The sequence below is a fragment of the Pseudocercospora fijiensis genome, assembly GCF_000340215.1.
Source record: "Pseudocercospora fijiensis CIRAD86 unplaced genomic scaffold MYCFIscaffold_5, whole genome shotgun sequence".
Lineage (NCBI taxonomy): Eukaryota > Fungi > Ascomycota > Dothideomycetes > Mycosphaerellales > Mycosphaerellaceae > Pseudocercospora > Pseudocercospora fijiensis.
Window position 1 is genome coordinate 3,248,953 of NW_006921536.1, and position 16,148 is coordinate 3,265,100.

Below are 16,148 nucleotides of genomic sequence, written 5' to 3' on the forward strand. Positions count from 1 at the left end.
AGCAAACACCACCAATGCCGCCGACGGGTGAACAGGCCGAGCAGCAGCCGCATCTGCGCACCTCCGCCATGGGCAAGGAGAATCGCCGCCAGGCCAAACGAGGCCCGTCGCTGAACAGCCTTGCCTCATACATTCATGGCCGATGCAGTAGATCGCCTCGGAAGAAAGTCAAGCTGGTCGTTCTTTGCCAAAGTTGCTTCTCTGTACTGCTGTCTCAGAAGACTAATGGAGCACTTACAGCAACGGAAAAGCGACTCGTCTCCCGCCAAACATGTTCACCGCCCAGAACACTTTGGTAGCATATTCACCATTGAGGACGACCCGAAAGCGAAACCCGACAAGGACGAGGAGAGGCAGATCAAGGGCGTCCTGGAGCGGCTGCGAAGCTATGGCATCAATACTATGGTCGAGTCGAACGCAAAATATGCCTTGAGAATAACACACGGTGGAGCAGGTGGAGAACAGGCATTCCGGCTATTGATGCTCTTGCAAGAAACTTATGAGGGCATTGTGAAGCCATATCAGCCTACCACGAAGCTAGTCGGCGCAGTCAATCGAGACTCTGTGACCTGCTATCTGGACGCACTCCTCTTTGCTATGTTTGCACGTCTCGATAGTTTCGAGGCTATGCTTTATGATAACTTTGAGGACGTACCCAGAAAGAAGCTTGCGGGTCTGCTAAGGCTGTGGGTAAACATGCTACGAACGGGAAGACTGATCACAGTGGACATCACAAAGCACATACAAAATGCGCTGGCTGAATGTGGATGGCCAGATGCTATCCGGCTTAAGCAGCAGGACCCCTCCGAAGCCTTCACCTTCATCACTGGGCAGCTGGGGCTTCCTCTTTTGACCTTGAAAATGGACCTTTACCACACGGGAAAGGAGGAGCCACAGGATGACCACAAGTTTATCAATGAGCGATTGCTTGAAGTTGCGATTCTCGACGAGCCAGTCGAAGGAAGTAGCGTCATCACGCTTGAAGACTGCCTAGAGCACTACTTCAACAACCGGATCGAAGTGAAGCGACACCTCGAGAACCAACGGCGAAACACCTTGAAGTCGGCTGAGCTGCATTCAGTGGAAGACCTGGCAAAGGTGAAGAAGGAGTCCGGACTTCATGTAGAAGTGGCAGAGATCGCACCGAGCACAACAGGCACCCCGATCGTGCAGACGCCGATTTCTGAAATGTCGACACCAATCACCCCCTCGTATAGCAGGGACCCTATTGAGAGGTTAAGGCCAACTGCCGGCAGAAGGCGCGGCGATAGCATCTTCAGCCAACGCAAAGTCGAAGTCTTGGAGGGCTGGGATCCTGAGAAGAACAATGAGGATCATGGGGCTCCCCAGGAAGTGAAAGAAAGGAAGATGAGCACTAGGACTGAAGTCTTGATGCCTGCATGGCAATTCTTCAAGCTATTGCCATGGTATACAGACCACATGCCCACCAGCGATGCACAAGTGGCTGCCCATTTCTCCAAGAAGCGGCCCGTTCTCGGCATATGTCTGAAGCGGTATTCCTACACCAATACTGGCCAGGCCCAGCGACGCGACACCTACGTCGACATTCCACTCGAAATTGCAGTGCCAAACTTCGTCAGCGATGAAAACATGGATGAAGGAGGGCCTTTGGTTGGCAACTTCCGGCTTTTGTTGCAATCCGTCGTCTGCCATCGCGGCATGTCCGTTAACAGTGGCCACTACGTCTGCCTGTCTCGCGGTACCGCGGCCAACGCAGTATCTGAGAGCCATGAAAGTAGTCGCAGAGGTAGCTTGACCGACAGCGAGGACGTTGAAGACCCGTGGATGCGCTTTGACGACCTCAGCTCGCAGCGAGTCACTGATGTTGACATACACGAGGCACTGAGGCAAGAGACTCCTTATCTCTTGTTCTACCAGGTGCAGCCAATTGGCGACGATGGGCACTCCATACACAACTTGCCCAGCTACGAGGAAGCTACTTCAAGATCGCAGTCTGACTTGCTCCCGCTCGAAGAGAAGCCATACTTGGATTCTGGACTTGGCTCTGAGAACACGCTCGAGAAAGTGCCGTCTCAGGCACTGTCTGAAGGTAATCAAATAGGGTCTGATACTGTAGACTGGGAGCCTGGATCTGGCAGACCGAGTCTCGAGATCAGCACAACCGTCGATGGGCCGCGTGGTCGTTGTAGTATAGATGATCGACGTCGAAGCATCACTTTCGATGATGCAAGCGTTTTCGGGAGCATTCGCACAGACCCAACAGGTTCCGTGCCTTCGACTCCGGCTGAAGAGCAACCTAATGCCCTCGAAAAGAATGGCAACAGCTTTTTGGCAGTCGCCAATAAACTTTCAGGGTCTCGGCGCGGTAGCCGGCAGTCAAAGGGAGGTAATTCGAAGAGTCGTCCTACGAGCACAGGCCTGGATAGCGCCAATAACAGCAGATTCAGCTTGAATCTGAACATGTCCAAGTTGACGCAGAAGATCAGTCGCAATGACAACAATGGAGCCTTCGAGATGCCAGCAGACGAACCACAAGCCACGGCCACCGTTCTTGAGGTCACAGACACGAAAGACGAAGACCCAGGTGGTATTACACCACGGCATAGCGAGGCCCACACTCGAGACCACTCTCAGGATGTGGAGAAGGCGGCCATGGGCACCTTAAACCAGACGAGTCTCCAACCTGCACACGCTAAGACTCATTCCATGTCGAAGAAAAGAAAGCAGGCTGCGAAAGAGAAGCGTCGAAAAACAGGTCAAGATGATAGAGATTGTTCGGTGATGTAAACATTGGCGGTTGGGCTTGCATAGGGCATGGGCATTGAGCGATCCTTCTTTTTTGCATTGCATTCGAAATGGCTACGGCCAGGAATTGGATCTGAACATATTGATGAGTTTCGAGCGTGGCGTTGGTGTTGTTTCGGGAGCGGGAAAGTGCGACCAGACGCATGGCGTTGGGTTCGCCTCTTGTCACTTAGATGCCGCGAGGCATGCACATAGCAACATCAAAAAGATGTTGAAGACGCAAGATTATGTGCAGCGATCGGTGCTGGACACTTTCTTAGGACATCAGCGCGCTAACCGTCTCCCAGTGTCTCAACGGCTCTGCAAGAGCCATGTACGAATTGGCGGCCTCTCCAGAAGGCTTCGTCATCAATATAAAGTCGGACATGTTCGGAGCACTTTTCTCTTCTCAGCTGTTGCTCCAGGACATGACAGGTGTCAGCAGCCTGGAGTCCCCCATTGCGTGCACCGCCAGGCGTAACGATTCTGCCAAAATGAGCACAATCTTCAGGCTGAGCAGCTCTTGTGCACACGGTGCAGGTGTGGTTTGCAGAATCTTGGAACCTTGCAAGCCTTTTGAGGGCCCAGTCGGTGTCACATTGGGATCGAGTCCGGATTCGGGATGAATTGGATTCCTGAATGCTTCATTGTGTCCCTCGATGCAACGTCGTCTGCAAAGGTTACGTCTCATAGACGCATCTCGCATGCTACAGCCGTGAAGCGTTGGCCGCTGAGACCTGAAGTCGTTGGTATCGCAGTACTCACGAGCCACTGCAACATGACAGCTCGGCACTCATGAGATCAACAGGTGCCTGTGTAATCAGCGTTGGCGGTTCCGCGGTGTTAAGAGCCTTGATCCCGCTCAATGTCGAGGTATACTCGGCTTCGCTTGTTCGGTGCGGCTGAAATCTGGCGATGAGTGTAAAAGGTTTCTAGGCGTTCTGGACGGCGTTTTTAGTTGTGCAGATGATGACAGTAGCAGGCCATCACGCGACAATAATGTGTGTGGAAGAAAAGTAGGCAAGAAGGCAGAAGCGTGGCGGTGCTGGAGCCGCCAGCTGCAGAGCTGCAGATGGTGATGTGCGCTATACCAAGCTCGGACTGTGAGGCCTGGGGCCAAACATTGCGTATTGCAGTGGCCGCCAGCCCTCAGTAGAGGCCGCCATAGTTCACATGTTCGAAGATTCCATGATTAGGTCTTGTCTTGAGTAACATTGACTTTGTATAAGAGACGTTTCATCTCACCTCCCAGCCCTCTTGTTTCTTCAGAGACAAGTTTCATACCAGGTACCACAAAGCAACCAGTCCCAAGAAGACCCACTCTTGTTCGAGTTCATTTCCTTACCTCTTTGCCATTTGCAATGGCGGGTGCAATCGATAACATTATTGCAAATTGCAATCAGCACCTGGAAGAGGCGTATGAGTACCTACACTATCAGCGTCAGGACCGGCTAGCACGAAACATCGATGCAATCATCGATGACTTGACCGGCATCAAGGCTCGCCATACTGAGCGAATCCAGCAAATCATCAACAACCACAATATAGATTTGCTGCATAAAGACGATGATCTCGAGAAGCGCCTTCGAGAGCTGGAGCAGGAGAGGAGCGCTAGACGTGCCGCAAGCCGGATTGCAGAGGAGCGACAGCAGACAATCGACCAGCAGCAGAAGACCATCCTGGATCAACGCAAGATGATCCGATCTAATGAGCAGAGCATCAAGGCCCTACAAGACGCGCTCGCCAAGGAACGGAAGAATAGCGAAGACCAGTACCGGCAAGGCTACAAAAAAGGATTCGCCGAAGGCGACAGAGCAGGAGGTCGAGACTTGAATGAAGTCGTGGCCCAAAGCTCATTGGAGCAAGGTCTCCAGGCCTTCGATGCCAAGAATTACAAAGATGCAAGGCGGGATCTGCTCAGCGCGAAGACTGGACTGGACAAGATGACTCCTGATCGAAGAGGCAGATTCGAGACTTCGAAGCTCCATTACGCCCTAGCAATCTCCAGTGCGTACGTCGAAGACATCGAACAAGCCAGGTCTGCCTTGACGGCATTCCTTCGCCACACCTCTGCGTTGGCCAATGAAGAAGAGCTTCTCCAGATTGCGCATGTACAGCACCTGCTCGCGCAGATATGGATCGGGCTCGATAATCTTCCGGAAGCCATCGCTGCTTGTGACTCCGCTTATCAGACGAGAGAGCGAAAGCTTGCAGCAACGCACAATTGGCTCCACCAGACCATGGCGTTGCGAGCTTTGATCTTTGACTACCAAAAGCAATCCGAGAGCGCCAGGGCTTTGAGAAGGTTGATTCCGGACCAGACGAGAGACGCATTGCAGCAAATTTATAGTGCCCTCAAAACTTTGGACAAAAGTCCTGCCCGTGGCAATCAGCTCGTTGCACAGCCATCGCCGGGAAGCCAACTTCTGCCAGTCTGGTTGATGGCCAGAGTCAAGGCCGTTCCAGTGCAGTCAATGAAGCCAGTGCCAATGACACCAGGCAAGCAGCAGGGCAGCAAAACGACCCAGCTTCCGCCGACGCCGCCCAGGACTCCAGTTGTCAATATGAAGTCTCGTGACACCTTGCTCACAGAGCTGAACTTGACCACTAATCCAGGCCAAGAGCTGTCATGGCGCATGAAACAGGCAATCATCACCGGCAACCAGAAGGACGTTGCTTCTCGAATTGACAACGGTGATCATGTCGGACCACCTGCGTTGCACCTTGCAGCTCTCTTCAACGAGCTGGAAATCGCAAAGTTTCTCGTTGAGCGTGGAGGTGCCAATGTCAATGGGCAGTGCATCTGCAATAGCTCAAAGCCAGGAAAGATCGTGTATGGCGTGACACCGATGCATCTAGCCATCGGAGCTCGAAATGTCAAGATGATCCGGTATCTGGCCAAGAATGGTGGTCTCTTTGTACGGCAAGCGGCGGGAGCTGGCCAGAGATTCTCTGCACCACCGCTTTGGCTATTGAATGAGCGTTGGTTGGCGAAGCCAGGGTATGCCGAGCCGCAGAATGTGGTGGCGGTATTGGCGACTATGAAGGATTGCGGTTGGGATACGTACGCTCGTCTCAATGAGGACGGGCAAACTATGAAGGATTTGGCGAACGAGATTCTGGCGTCAAGGCCGGCGTTGCAGGATGCTGTTCTTCAATTTTTGTCCTCAACGTACTTGAGCCCGTAGCATTGTAGCATTATAATACCAAGGCTGGGTTTCAGAGCTTTTCATAATATTCCACCTCCACGCGCCGTGGTGCCTCCTTCCATATGTTTTCATGTAGTTCATCCGTGACCATGTTGCGCTGTTCTTCATGGGGGAATTGCCCAAGCGAGCTGGGAACATCTCACGGGGCAAGCATGATCGACGACCTCTTGAACTGCTTCCTGAAAGTAGGCTCGTCAGCCTTGTGTTTCCGACAATCGCTGTGATGCTCGGTCGTAGGTCGCGGTTGATGGGATCACGGCACATAGCTCAACAGCGGACAACATTTCGAAGTCTTTCCTTGCGTCCTCGAAGCGTCGGCTTTGCTATGGACGTTGGACGCGATGGAGAATGGAGAGGGAGGTGAGGACAACAGCTCGGCCTGAGCTCGGTTTTGGGCGCCAAGACAGCCGCCCAGCCTCAGAATCAGAATTGCTTCTAATCTCACAGCAGAAACATGACTTGATCATCAACAACTCCAGCACAGGATGACGGAAGGCACTCCAAACGTCCGAGTGGGGGTCGGAGCCTTCGTTCTTGATCCCTCTCAAAGCACCGCATCAAATCCGTGCTTTCTCATAGGCAGGAGAATCGGCTCTCATGGTGCTGGAACCTACGCTCTTCCTGGCGGTCACCTCGAATTTGGCGAAAGTCCAGAGGAATGTGCCGCTCGCGAAGTGCTCGAGGAAACTGGTCTGGAAGTTACGAGCATTGAGTTCCTGACTGCCACAAACGATGTCATGTTATCAGAAAACAAGCACTACATCACAATGTTCGTTACCTGTGTACGGAAGAACTCCGCTGCTGAGCCGCAGACTTTAGAGCCAGACAAATGCGAAGGATGGGAATGGGCCTATTGGAAAGACCTCGTTAAATGGGTTAAAGAAGGAAGTGTGGTTGGCGATGACGGTACTCGAAGAATGCTCTTCACGCCGTTGATCAACTTGGTACACCAAAGACCCGATGCTGTACCCCGTGCTATCGAGAAAGCAACATGACTGCATGTCACAATTACTTCAGGTCCACAACGAAAACGAAGGCGGTTTCCACAATTCTCAGTCGAAAAGACCAAACGAGAGCAAGCGCTCCAGCTCGAGGCCTACAGTGTGTTCCCCCAGAGACCTTGGATCCTCCTCTCGCATCTTTCCTTCTATACAGCAAACGTACGGGCTACCATATAGGCGGTTAGACCGACAGATGAAGAAGTGCAGCCATTTGATATAATCTGAGACTAACATCTCCCGCAAAATTTGCACGATTCACTTGCAGGTTCTCCAAGCACAAGTTTGCTTTCAGACGGTCTGGGTACGGTGTTTTGCGAGTCGCGTCTTGGTGATCTCTGCTCCGGAATGCTGCCGGGAATTCCCCTTGATCTAAATACAGCATGGACGCTTGATGGGACGACGATCTCGTGCTACGGACATGCTGAGATTCCTCTCGTCGGTTCTCCCCAGGTGGTGGTGTGTGTTCGGCCTTGGCGGCGTCTCCTCTAAGAAGCACGTCTTGGCTATTGGATGCCTTGTCTTCGTCATCAAGTATAGGCTCTGTTTGCCGTCAATGAAATTGAGTGATCGCTGAGAGGCTGAGCTGAATGCGTTCTGATGTGAAAAAGACTGATGGGGGTGTATCTGAACAAAACAGCCGGCCCGACGGCTCGGGACCAGATCTTAGCGCCGATGCTAGCGTGAACCTCCGTCATTCAGCCTTGTCGCCTCATGCTCACGCTTCGCTTCAACTCTGACATCGCCACAAGGCTAACTCGCTTTCACCGACAGCCTCATACAGATCACATATACAAGATGGCTAACAATGAGCGGCTGTCGACGCCGCCGCGATCTACAGCAGCAGCCTCAGCCAAGTCCCCCATCACGCCCGAACAAGTGCGGCGCATGGAAGAGAGCCGATTACGAGCCAAAGCCCTTCGATCGCAGCAAGAAGCAGTCCAGAGTAGCAAAGGTCCTTCACGGCCTTCCGCAGCAGCTCCCTTCCCAGTTGCCGGTCAAAAGCGAACCCATGCCTCCATAACAAAAGACGTGCCTGCGACCAGTCGAGACGCCCGCAACTCCCCCGCCAAAGCACCTAAAAGCAACAATGGTCTGGCCACGGCCCAGGATGATGGCATCCGGGCGGCAAGGAAGTTTCAGAAGTTCGTCGAATACGACTTCAGCAAGATGACAGATACCAAAGGTGGTTTCATGACGCAGGAGGACGATCCACACAACAAGACACTGCATGCGCCCAACGAGGATGGCAAGCCTGCGAATATGACTTTGAAAGAGTGGGAGTACAAGCAGCTGCAAAGAAAGCTACGAGATCAGAGAGTGGGCCATACGAACCCGGTCTTTCTGCATTAGACGCAGAGAATCGAAAGAAATGCCGAGAGTGCGGCAGTCTGGAGATTGACTACCAGTGGGACGAGCTTTTAAAGTGCCAAGTTTGCAATACCTGCAAGGACAAATATCCGGAGAAATACTCGCTCTTGACCAAATCCGAAGCGAAAGAGGACTACCTCCTCACAGATCCCGAATTGAAAGACGAGAATCTTCTACCTCATCTCACAAAGCCTAATCCGCATAAGTCTACTTGGCACGATATGATGCTGTACCTTCGATGTCAGGTCGAAGAGTATGCTTTCAGTGATCAGAAATGGGGTAGTGCGGAGGGACTCGATGCAGAGTATGAAAGACGTGCTAAAGAGACGAAGGAACGGAAGGAGAAGAAATTCAGGAACAAGCTTAATGAACTGAAGAAGCGGACGCGAGTTGAAGCGTATAAGAAAGCGAGAAGTGGTGGAGGCGGCGACTTTGGAGATGTCATTGGGCCTGCAAGGCACGAACATGAATGGGGAAGAGCTGTGGAAGACCCGGAGACGGGGATGACGAGGAAGACGTGTGTGGATTGTGGTATGGAGGTGGAAGAGATGGAGCTCTGACTATTGTGTGTACTATGTACTTGCTGCGTTTATGATACCCCAAAAGCGGAAAACGTGAGTGTCCGGCGCACCCCTTGCATGCGTTGTTAAAAGATGCGGATACGAGGTTGCCTTCCATGACTGGCATCTGATCATCTGATGCTCACTACTTCGGGAGTGTGCGATGTGCTTCGGTGAAGATATGTACGAGGGTGTTATCGGATGTTGCGCTTCTAGAACTGCCGGAAGCAGGCACGCGAACTTCCATGCATAACTTCGCTGACTTCGCTTATCAAGAGGCAGCGAATCGGAGCAACAGGCAACACACCATGTCACCCCACCCAAAACAGAAATTCCACGATTCCGGACTGCGCGACTCTCATCACCGTCTTCACCGTGTTTATTAATGTTTTATTAGCAGTCTTCATTCACTCCAAACGTCCGCCGACAAATTTTCCTGGCAAGCCGCGCAAAACTCACCTACGCCTCACTGCTTTGTTCCTGTAACGAAGACGAATCGCATCTTCTTTCATCGGAAAGACAAAGGTACACGAACCAGGAACATTCGGGTTGACGGGATTGCGCTGCGAGAGGAGAGAACCGACGCCCTCCGCTCTCCGCCCTCCGCTTCGCCGCACGTATACCATCGCCTTTCGCGACGTCGTAACTCCTCGTTTTGGTATCGGGACCGCCAGGTCTGGGCAGTGAGCACCTAGGAGGGTGTCGTCACTGTTTCAAGGAGTTCGCGCTCGCGGAGAAACTCGCGTGCCACGTTGGACAAGAGGCACGCATTTCTAATCGTCTCCGGCTGAACTGGATCTGACTCCAACAAAGCAACACCCACTTACAACCCTTCACCACCGACCACTGAAGTATTTTCGCATCAAGTTCCGCATTCCGCGCCACCGCCGTCATGTTCCCAATCGACTCTATGCAGGCGCAGTACTTTGAAGAGCGTGAGCAAGCCGAGGCAGCAAAGCGACTAGCACATATACAGGAGCAGCGAGCCAAAGCCCAGACAGCCGCAGTCCAATCCGCTCTCAACGAGCCTCGAGCACAACGATCGCAGGCACCGCGATCTCTGTCGCATGCGCATCTACAGCCAATGACTTCTCCAAACTCTTCAACAGTGCTTGGCAACATTTTCCATGGGTTCGCCAGAGGCACATCGCCTGCGAAAAGTGCGTCAAGCGGGAGTTCGACGCCAGCGACTACGCCTCCCGTAAAGGTCATGACCCAGGCCGACATCGAACGGATGATGGAGAAAAAGAAAGACGCTGACTATGTCGGCTCTTCACCAGGATGGTGGTGATTGCGACTAAGATATACAAAACTTGATATGGCTCACGAAGGATACGAGCATATGTTTGCGATTCAGCATGGCGCTATTGGAGCGACACGGAACATCTTATTTGGTTGCGACGAGGCTTGCTGCTAGCGATAGCACTGCATTTCTGTTCGATTCTAGATATCCATGCAGTACGGAAGGGACTTCAGCACACTTATAATAGTATCCGCTGCGATGGGTCTATCCAACGCGGTATGACAATGCAGTGGAATGTAATGTGCCTTGGCATTCATCAGAGCCGTTCGGGCTCTACATTCGGTAAGCTCATTGTCACAGCTTTTCTTTGTTCATCATTCTGCACGCAGCACGAGCATGACGACCAACGCCATGAAGGGTCGTCTGCTAAGCATGTCACTCATCTCTGAGCATGACATACACGTCCTGTCGAAACGAAAGACCAAAGAGAAACGTACGCCATGTCTGACATGCCAGGCTACACCGACAGCTGGACTGGCAATGCACAACCCAAGGTTCATTCACCGGTCCATTCGTCTCCTGGCCGCTTTGCAAATAGACAGAAACCCATTATTTCACATCCGATGAGTGCTGGGCATATGCGTTCGCCTACAGACGAAGAGTTTGCGGGCTTCCGGTCCAAAGAAGAGCCTACTGGTCTCGCTGCCGAGCCACTCAACATCATCATTCTGGGAGCATCATTTGGTGGCCTGTCTTGCGCTCACCACTTTCTCGACACAACGCTCGAACAGCTCAGCAAGACCAAAGATGCAGGCTTGACGTACCGCCTGATTCTAGTTGGCCCTTCAACTCATATCTACTGGAATATTGGTGCCCCACGCGCCATTGTCAAGTCTGGACTGGTCAAATCAGAGGATCAATTCCTCCCGATCGAACCAGGCTTTCATAAGGATCGCGCCAAGAACTTTACCATCATCCAAGGCAAATGCGTCTCCATGGACGCTACATCTCGAACAGTCTCTATCGAATGTACCGACTACGAAGCCCAAAGGCGCCTCCACCTCGTCGCCCCCAAAAATTCCGGCTTCAAACTACCAGGGGGCAAAATGGCCGACCTCCCCAAAATCCAAACTCTCCCCTACCACGCCTTAATCATGTGCACCGGCACCTCAGCCCGCTCCGAACTCCTCTCCCTCCACGGCCAATACCTCGAAACCGAAGCGGCCCTCAACAGAATCCACCAACAGATCCACCACGCCAAATCCATCGTCGTCTGCGGCGGAGGCTGTTCCGGCGTCGAAGTCGCCGGCCAACTGGCAACCTACCTAAACTACAAACGCCATTTCCCCTTCCGCCAAAAATCCTCCAACCCAAAAAAGATCACCCTCCTCTCCGGCGGCACCACTCTCCTCAAAGAAGTCTCCGCCCTAGGAAAACCCGAAATCTGCAAGAAAGCCGAGAAACAGCTCAAAAGTTTGGGTGTCGTCGTCAGACACAACATCCGCGTGACAAGTCATGAATCCTGGTTCGATCAAACGGGAGCCACACGTATCACGTTTGAAGACGGGACCACGCATATCACAGATGTATACATCGATTGCACCGGCGTAGAACCGAATTCAGATTTCGCTCCAGAAGCGATCAAATCTCGCAACGGATACATCCTCACCAACAACAAAACTTTACGTGTCGACGTCGCTGGGGAACGGGTGTATGCTTTGGGTGACGTGGCGAGTTATTCGAAAAATTACGTTCTGGACGTCTACCACGGCGTTCCCGTCGTGATGCAGAATCTTCTGAACGATTTGCTTCTGCATCGATGGAAGACTGCGAATCCGGATTCTGATCATCGAGAGAAGTTTGAGGCTTTGGAGCAGAAGGAGTTTGATGCGGATTTGCCGAAGAACAGTCAGATTTGTCCGATCACGAAGTTTGGAGGGGCGGGGATTTTGGGAGGGTTGAAGTTGCCGAGTTTTGCGGTTTGGGGGTTGAAGGGGAGGAATTATGTTGTGCATAAGGCGAAGATGGTGGTGGTTGATGGGGGGAATCCTTATGCTAGTCCGGTTCAGGGGGACAAGTATTATTCTGGGAGTAAAGGATAGGGAGAAAGAATGAGGGTGGGTAGGTCTGTGGGTGGATGGATGATTGTGATATGCTTGTTTGGATTCGGTGATATGCCTAATGTAATGAAAATAGTTTGTTTCCTCGACCGTCGTCACGCCACGCCACCTTTCCCATCACGACTCAAGTACAGCTATCGCTCCCAGCGATAAACTCCCCATCACTATTCTCACACCCACACTCTCCCGTCTGCGGATCCCTGATACAACCAGCCCCCACACCAGAACTATCACCACTACCATCCCAGAAGAAAGTCCAATAGTCGCCATCAGATTCAAAACTGGTAGGAACAGTGCAAGTGTATGCCGAACAAGTTCCATAAGGAGCACCATGGTTGCCATCCTTGCTGTGGTCGATTTCGAAGACTGCAAAGGTCTGTGGGTCGGAGGTGCGAGTGTTATATGCGCATTCGGCAGCTTGGATACCGCTTGAGGTCTTGGCAGCGGAGCTATCGAGAGATGTGAGGAAGTTTGGCCTTCTGAAGGTGAGTCGCGGATTTTGCTTTTGCTCACCAACGTATGTTCTTTGGCTTTTTGCCCTTTGAATTGGATGTGCATGGGTCGAGCGTTGCTTGCGCGCACGCCAGCGTGAGCGCGATGTTGAGGAGTGTGCTGCAATGCATGTTGCGAGGATTGGGAAAGGAGTGTACTGCTGTGGTTGATGATGAGAAGATTCAAGAAGCGGACTTGCATGTATCTTGTTGCTTTATACTTGCTCGAATATGGAGAGAAGAGGTTCTGGACACACTGAGCCCGTCCCGGATGGTCAGCGTATACTGCGAGCTGCTTCGCTGTTTGATAGGAATTGCGCTGTACCACAGCAGGTTTCGAGTATCGGCGACTGTTACGGGGGTTTCTGAATATATTCCCATTGCGTTGGACATTGGCTCGTTCAACAACCTAGGATCCTCAAGCCTGTCATAAGTTCGGCTTCATCTATTCGAAGCAGAGCCAAGTTTCATATGTGGGGCGAAGCAGATGACTATGTAGAGATTTGCTTGCCGCGCTCTGGAAGCGAGGCCTTGGTTGCAAGTTGAATTCTTATTTCTTCCACTTCCTCAAACAACCTGTCCATGCAGCATGGTCCCACGTGTCGTCACATGCCAATTTGTGTCAAGCTTCACGTGGCACAGAGTTCCATATAGAGGGAGACAACCACAATCTCAAACTGTTGGAGGCAACTTGTCTTTCTGGTCGACTGCATGTTCAATCATCGAAAGGCACCTCTTCCGCAAGCATAGCCTGTTCGAAGATTGCATCAGAAAGCTCGGCCGGTAGTCGGTTACTGACTGCGATGTCGACGCAATCCCCTGTAATAACTCGTTGGCTGTCGGCGTTCATCGGCAAAACAGGCATCAACCCCTACCGCTCCACCACGGCTGAATCCGAGACCCAATCGGACAGTATCGCTGTTCGAGTAGTGATGCAGGTTTGTATAGAGCCACACCGGATTTAGCATAGAAAGCGGAACCTGACAAGGGGACTGCTAGGGTGGGTGTTCGACGGACTTAACCACGGACTTCGTTAAGGGGATGGCGGATTTCTCTCTGAGCTTTCTTGCGAATAGGGCCTATCAGCTGCAAGAATGTCCCAGGATCCGACCCCATCTCCTGCCAGCCATCAAGTAGTTCTCTCCATGCCGCCGCGAAGCCCCAATAGTCTCCCGCATCTCCGGCTTCAGAGTGCTGATCCAACATCCAGAGCAAAGTTTCATCGACATATTGCTGCTCCCTTCCGAGATTTCGAGGATGAACACGAGACCTGCCCGACAGAAGGACCTTTGCTCGTACCGTTGCGAAAAGCGAGAATGCTACAGAGGGGTTCTGTCGACTCTCGTAGAGCGCGCGCTCCAGCAGCAAATGCACCTTTCCGGTGAAAGTCCTACCGAGGAACTCGTGGTTCGGTCGCGGTAGGCTCGCGGCATGGGGCAATCTTTCTTTCAGGTAAGCAGCAAAATCCTCAGCATCTGGAAGCGGCATTTTGTTCAGTGTCTCCACAAGTTTTGAATCGTCAAGAGCTACATCGGTCGTCAGATGCCCGCATTCTGGCCACTTCGCTCACTACTCACACGTCAGATCTTTCAGATGTCTATACCATCTCGGATCGGCATGTTGTGAGACGTCTAGAGTAAATTGCTTCACGTTTCGCTCCAGCTGGGCAGTCTTTGCTCGTATTGAATCCGCTGCTTGGGCCAAAATTTGCTCTATTTCCGTCAAGGTATCCTGCACAGAATCGGCAGTCTCCCAGGGCTGATCAGATCCAGCAGACACGCCCAGGTATTGAGCATATCTATTGAAGCGCTTGCACTGAATCTCAATAGACGACTGGCAAGTATCGCTCAGTGTGAGTGCGCTGGCTGCTGAGACTCGTAATCCAAGATGTGGTATCGCTCTTTGAGCACTGAGTCCTGCTTTGAATGTGGGTGAGCCATGAGTCAATGCCAGGAAACTACATCGTCGGCGATTTGGGCGCTCAGCCTCATCTCCGGATATAGAAAGCATTCCTGGGATTCGTCAGAGATTTATGTTCGAGCGACTTTGATGTTCAAGTCAGGATGATGAACCTTTGAGGTCGACAGCTGCCCTTCGCCGTTGCAGGTTGACCGGCTGACTAGAATAGAACTACCCGCCATTGTACCCCTGCCCCTGCTTTCCTGCAGCGAATGCCAACGATTCAGCAACACGTCTTTTGGCAGGCAAGAACTTGGAACTGCGTACGACCGAGATGCGTGGTTCAAGCTGATCCAAAAGAGTGCTTATCGGTGCATCTAGTGGTATGTGTCACCTTGGCAGATGAATGATGAATCGGTCGCGCCTCTTGCCAGTCACTAATATCGTGGCCATATCAAGCTGCCAGTGAGGAACGCACCCGTACCGTACCAGCGAGTGAGTCCTTCCATTGATAGCCAATTCCAGGCTCCCAAAATGTCCTTGTGATGCTGTCGAATAATCCTCGAACGGAGATGGCTCCATCAGAATGCAGCTCTCGTTCCGGCTGTTTGTGCATTGCTACGCGCCAGCTGCAGATCCAGCTCTCAGCCATTGCTTCACTGCGACAGTGAATTGTTCTGAGACGAAGTGAGGTGAAGGAATCAAAGATCAGACTCGCAACTCGCTACCTCACGTTAGATGTTTGACGCTCGACAGGAGAACGGCATAAACACGATCGCGAATCGCCTCGGCTGAGTCGGCTCTAGTATGCTGTATTCTCATCCCTGCTAGCCTGTAAAATACTACAGTAGGTAGGTTCTAGTCTTCTAGATAAGCAATACATGTCAACCGGACCAATCCGTTATATAACCCACCTACAGGCTACAGCCTTGGACGTGCTCAGCTCAGCCCTCACAACCCTAAAAACACCACAGTGATCCAGCCACTCTACACCACTGCCGAAATTCTGGTTATCCATACGAAGCCTCCAAGCGATTCTTATATCCGTTCTTGAGTCATCTCTGTCGATATGTCCGTCTGTGAGACAGGGAATGAGTTGCAAGGACTTTTTCATTATCCTCGACGTAAGGTGGTGAATGAAAGCAACGCTACGAATAGAATAGGTGAGACCGAATCCTTGCATCTCCAGAGTCCTCGTCGCTTTGCTCGTATGATAAGATGACCGAATTCCTCTTGGCTACTGCAAGGAATCGATTCTGGACAGAATGTGTGGAAAAAAAAACACATATAGGAGCAAATGGAAGGCGAAGTGCCGATGACTCGAGACATCATCTACCGGAACTACATACATTGGTGCGATGCCAAGAACTTTCGACCATTTGCTACTACCTTAGGTATATTGATCTCTTGGAGAGGAAGCATATGGTCGTACACAGGCCTGGTCTATCATCCAACGATGTAAGGTTTGCACAAGAGAACGCAATGGATCAC

The 16,148-nt window shown here is 51.9% G+C and overlaps 8 protein-coding genes across 8 annotated transcripts; 5 read left to right on the plus strand and 3 right to left on the minus strand.

The window, feature by feature from the left end:
- Nucleotides 1-135: 135 nt before the first annotated feature.
- MYCFIDRAFT_215597 (uncharacterized protein) lies at nt 136-3,008 on the plus strand (the record flags this gene model as incomplete). Its single annotated transcript, XM_007929393.1, has 1 exon — nt 136-3,008. The coding sequence occupies one exon, from the start codon at nt 136-138 to the stop codon at nt 2,767-2,769; it is 2,634 nt and encodes an 877-aa protein (XP_007927584.1). The 3' UTR covers nt 2,770-3,008.
- Nucleotides 3,009-4,127: 1,119 nt separating this feature from the next.
- Nucleotides 4,128-5,406, plus strand: MYCFIDRAFT_83586 (uncharacterized protein; the record flags this gene model as incomplete). The annotated part of the gene is made up of 2 exons (XM_007929394.1): nt 4,128-5,324; nt 5,383-5,406. 2 exons carry the CDS (start codon nt 4,128-4,130, stop codon nt 5,404-5,406), a joined length of 1,221 nt encoding a protein of 406 aa, XP_007927585.1.
- A 150-nt stretch (nt 5,407-5,556) lies between these two features.
- Nucleotides 5,557-8,904, plus strand: MYCFIDRAFT_65246 (uncharacterized protein; the record flags this gene model as incomplete). Its single annotated transcript, XM_007928922.1, has 3 exons — nt 5,557-5,599; nt 7,827-8,293; nt 8,344-8,904. 3 exons carry the CDS (start codon nt 5,557-5,559, stop codon nt 8,902-8,904), a joined length of 1,071 nt encoding a protein of 356 aa, XP_007927113.1.
- A 29-nt stretch (nt 8,905-8,933) lies between these two features.
- MYCFIDRAFT_208044 (uncharacterized protein) lies at nt 8,934-10,482 on the minus strand (the record flags this gene model as incomplete). Its single annotated transcript, XM_007929395.1, has 8 exons — nt 9,742-10,482; nt 9,656-9,706; nt 9,375-9,612; nt 9,316-9,340; nt 9,210-9,272; nt 9,051-9,171; nt 9,008-9,024; nt 8,934-8,977 (listed from the first exon to the last, which is right to left on the minus strand). The coding sequence occupies exons 1-8, from the start codon at nt 9,777-9,779 to the stop codon at nt 8,934-8,936; spliced, it is 597 nt and encodes a 198-aa protein (XP_007927586.1). The 5' UTR covers nt 9,780-10,482.
- On the plus strand, nt 9,329-10,482 carry MYCFIDRAFT_211559 (uncharacterized protein). The gene has a single exon (XM_007929396.1). It carries the CDS (start codon nt 9,797-9,799, stop codon nt 10,193-10,195), a length of 399 nt encoding a protein of 132 aa, XP_007927587.1. The 5' UTR covers nt 9,329-9,796; the 3' UTR covers nt 10,196-10,482.
- A 303-nt stretch (nt 10,483-10,785) lies between these two features.
- Nucleotides 10,786-12,249, plus strand: MYCFIDRAFT_138722 (uncharacterized protein; the record flags this gene model as incomplete). Its single annotated transcript, XM_007929397.1, has 2 exons — nt 10,786-11,176; nt 11,246-12,249. 2 exons carry the CDS (start codon nt 10,786-10,788, stop codon nt 12,247-12,249), a joined length of 1,395 nt encoding a protein of 464 aa, XP_007927588.1.
- A 142-nt stretch (nt 12,250-12,391) lies between these two features.
- MYCFIDRAFT_83583 (uncharacterized protein) lies at nt 12,392-12,890 on the minus strand (the record flags this gene model as incomplete). Its single annotated transcript, XM_007929398.1, has 2 exons — nt 12,392-12,716; nt 12,781-12,890. The coding sequence occupies 2 exons, from the start codon at nt 12,888-12,890 to the stop codon at nt 12,392-12,394; spliced, it is 435 nt and encodes a 144-aa protein (XP_007927589.1).
- An 885-nt stretch (nt 12,891-13,775) lies between these two features.
- On the minus strand, nt 13,776-15,479 carry MYCFIDRAFT_175712 (uncharacterized protein; the record flags this gene model as incomplete). Its single annotated transcript, XM_007929399.1, has 8 exons — nt 13,776-14,284; nt 14,320-14,330; nt 14,362-14,770; nt 14,831-14,850; nt 14,893-15,021; nt 15,052-15,251; nt 15,280-15,381; nt 15,405-15,479. The coding sequence occupies 8 exons, from the start codon at nt 15,477-15,479 to the stop codon at nt 13,776-13,778; spliced, it is 1,455 nt and encodes a 484-aa protein (XP_007927590.1).
- Between the last annotated feature and the right edge of the window lie 669 nt (nt 15,480-16,148).

Bases quoted from the DNA above. Each gene is read 5' to 3' on its own strand.
- MYCFIDRAFT_211559 (XM_007929396.1), top strand. From the start codon at position 9,797: ATGTTCCCAATCGACTCTATGCAGGCGCAGTACTTTGAAGAGCGTGAG.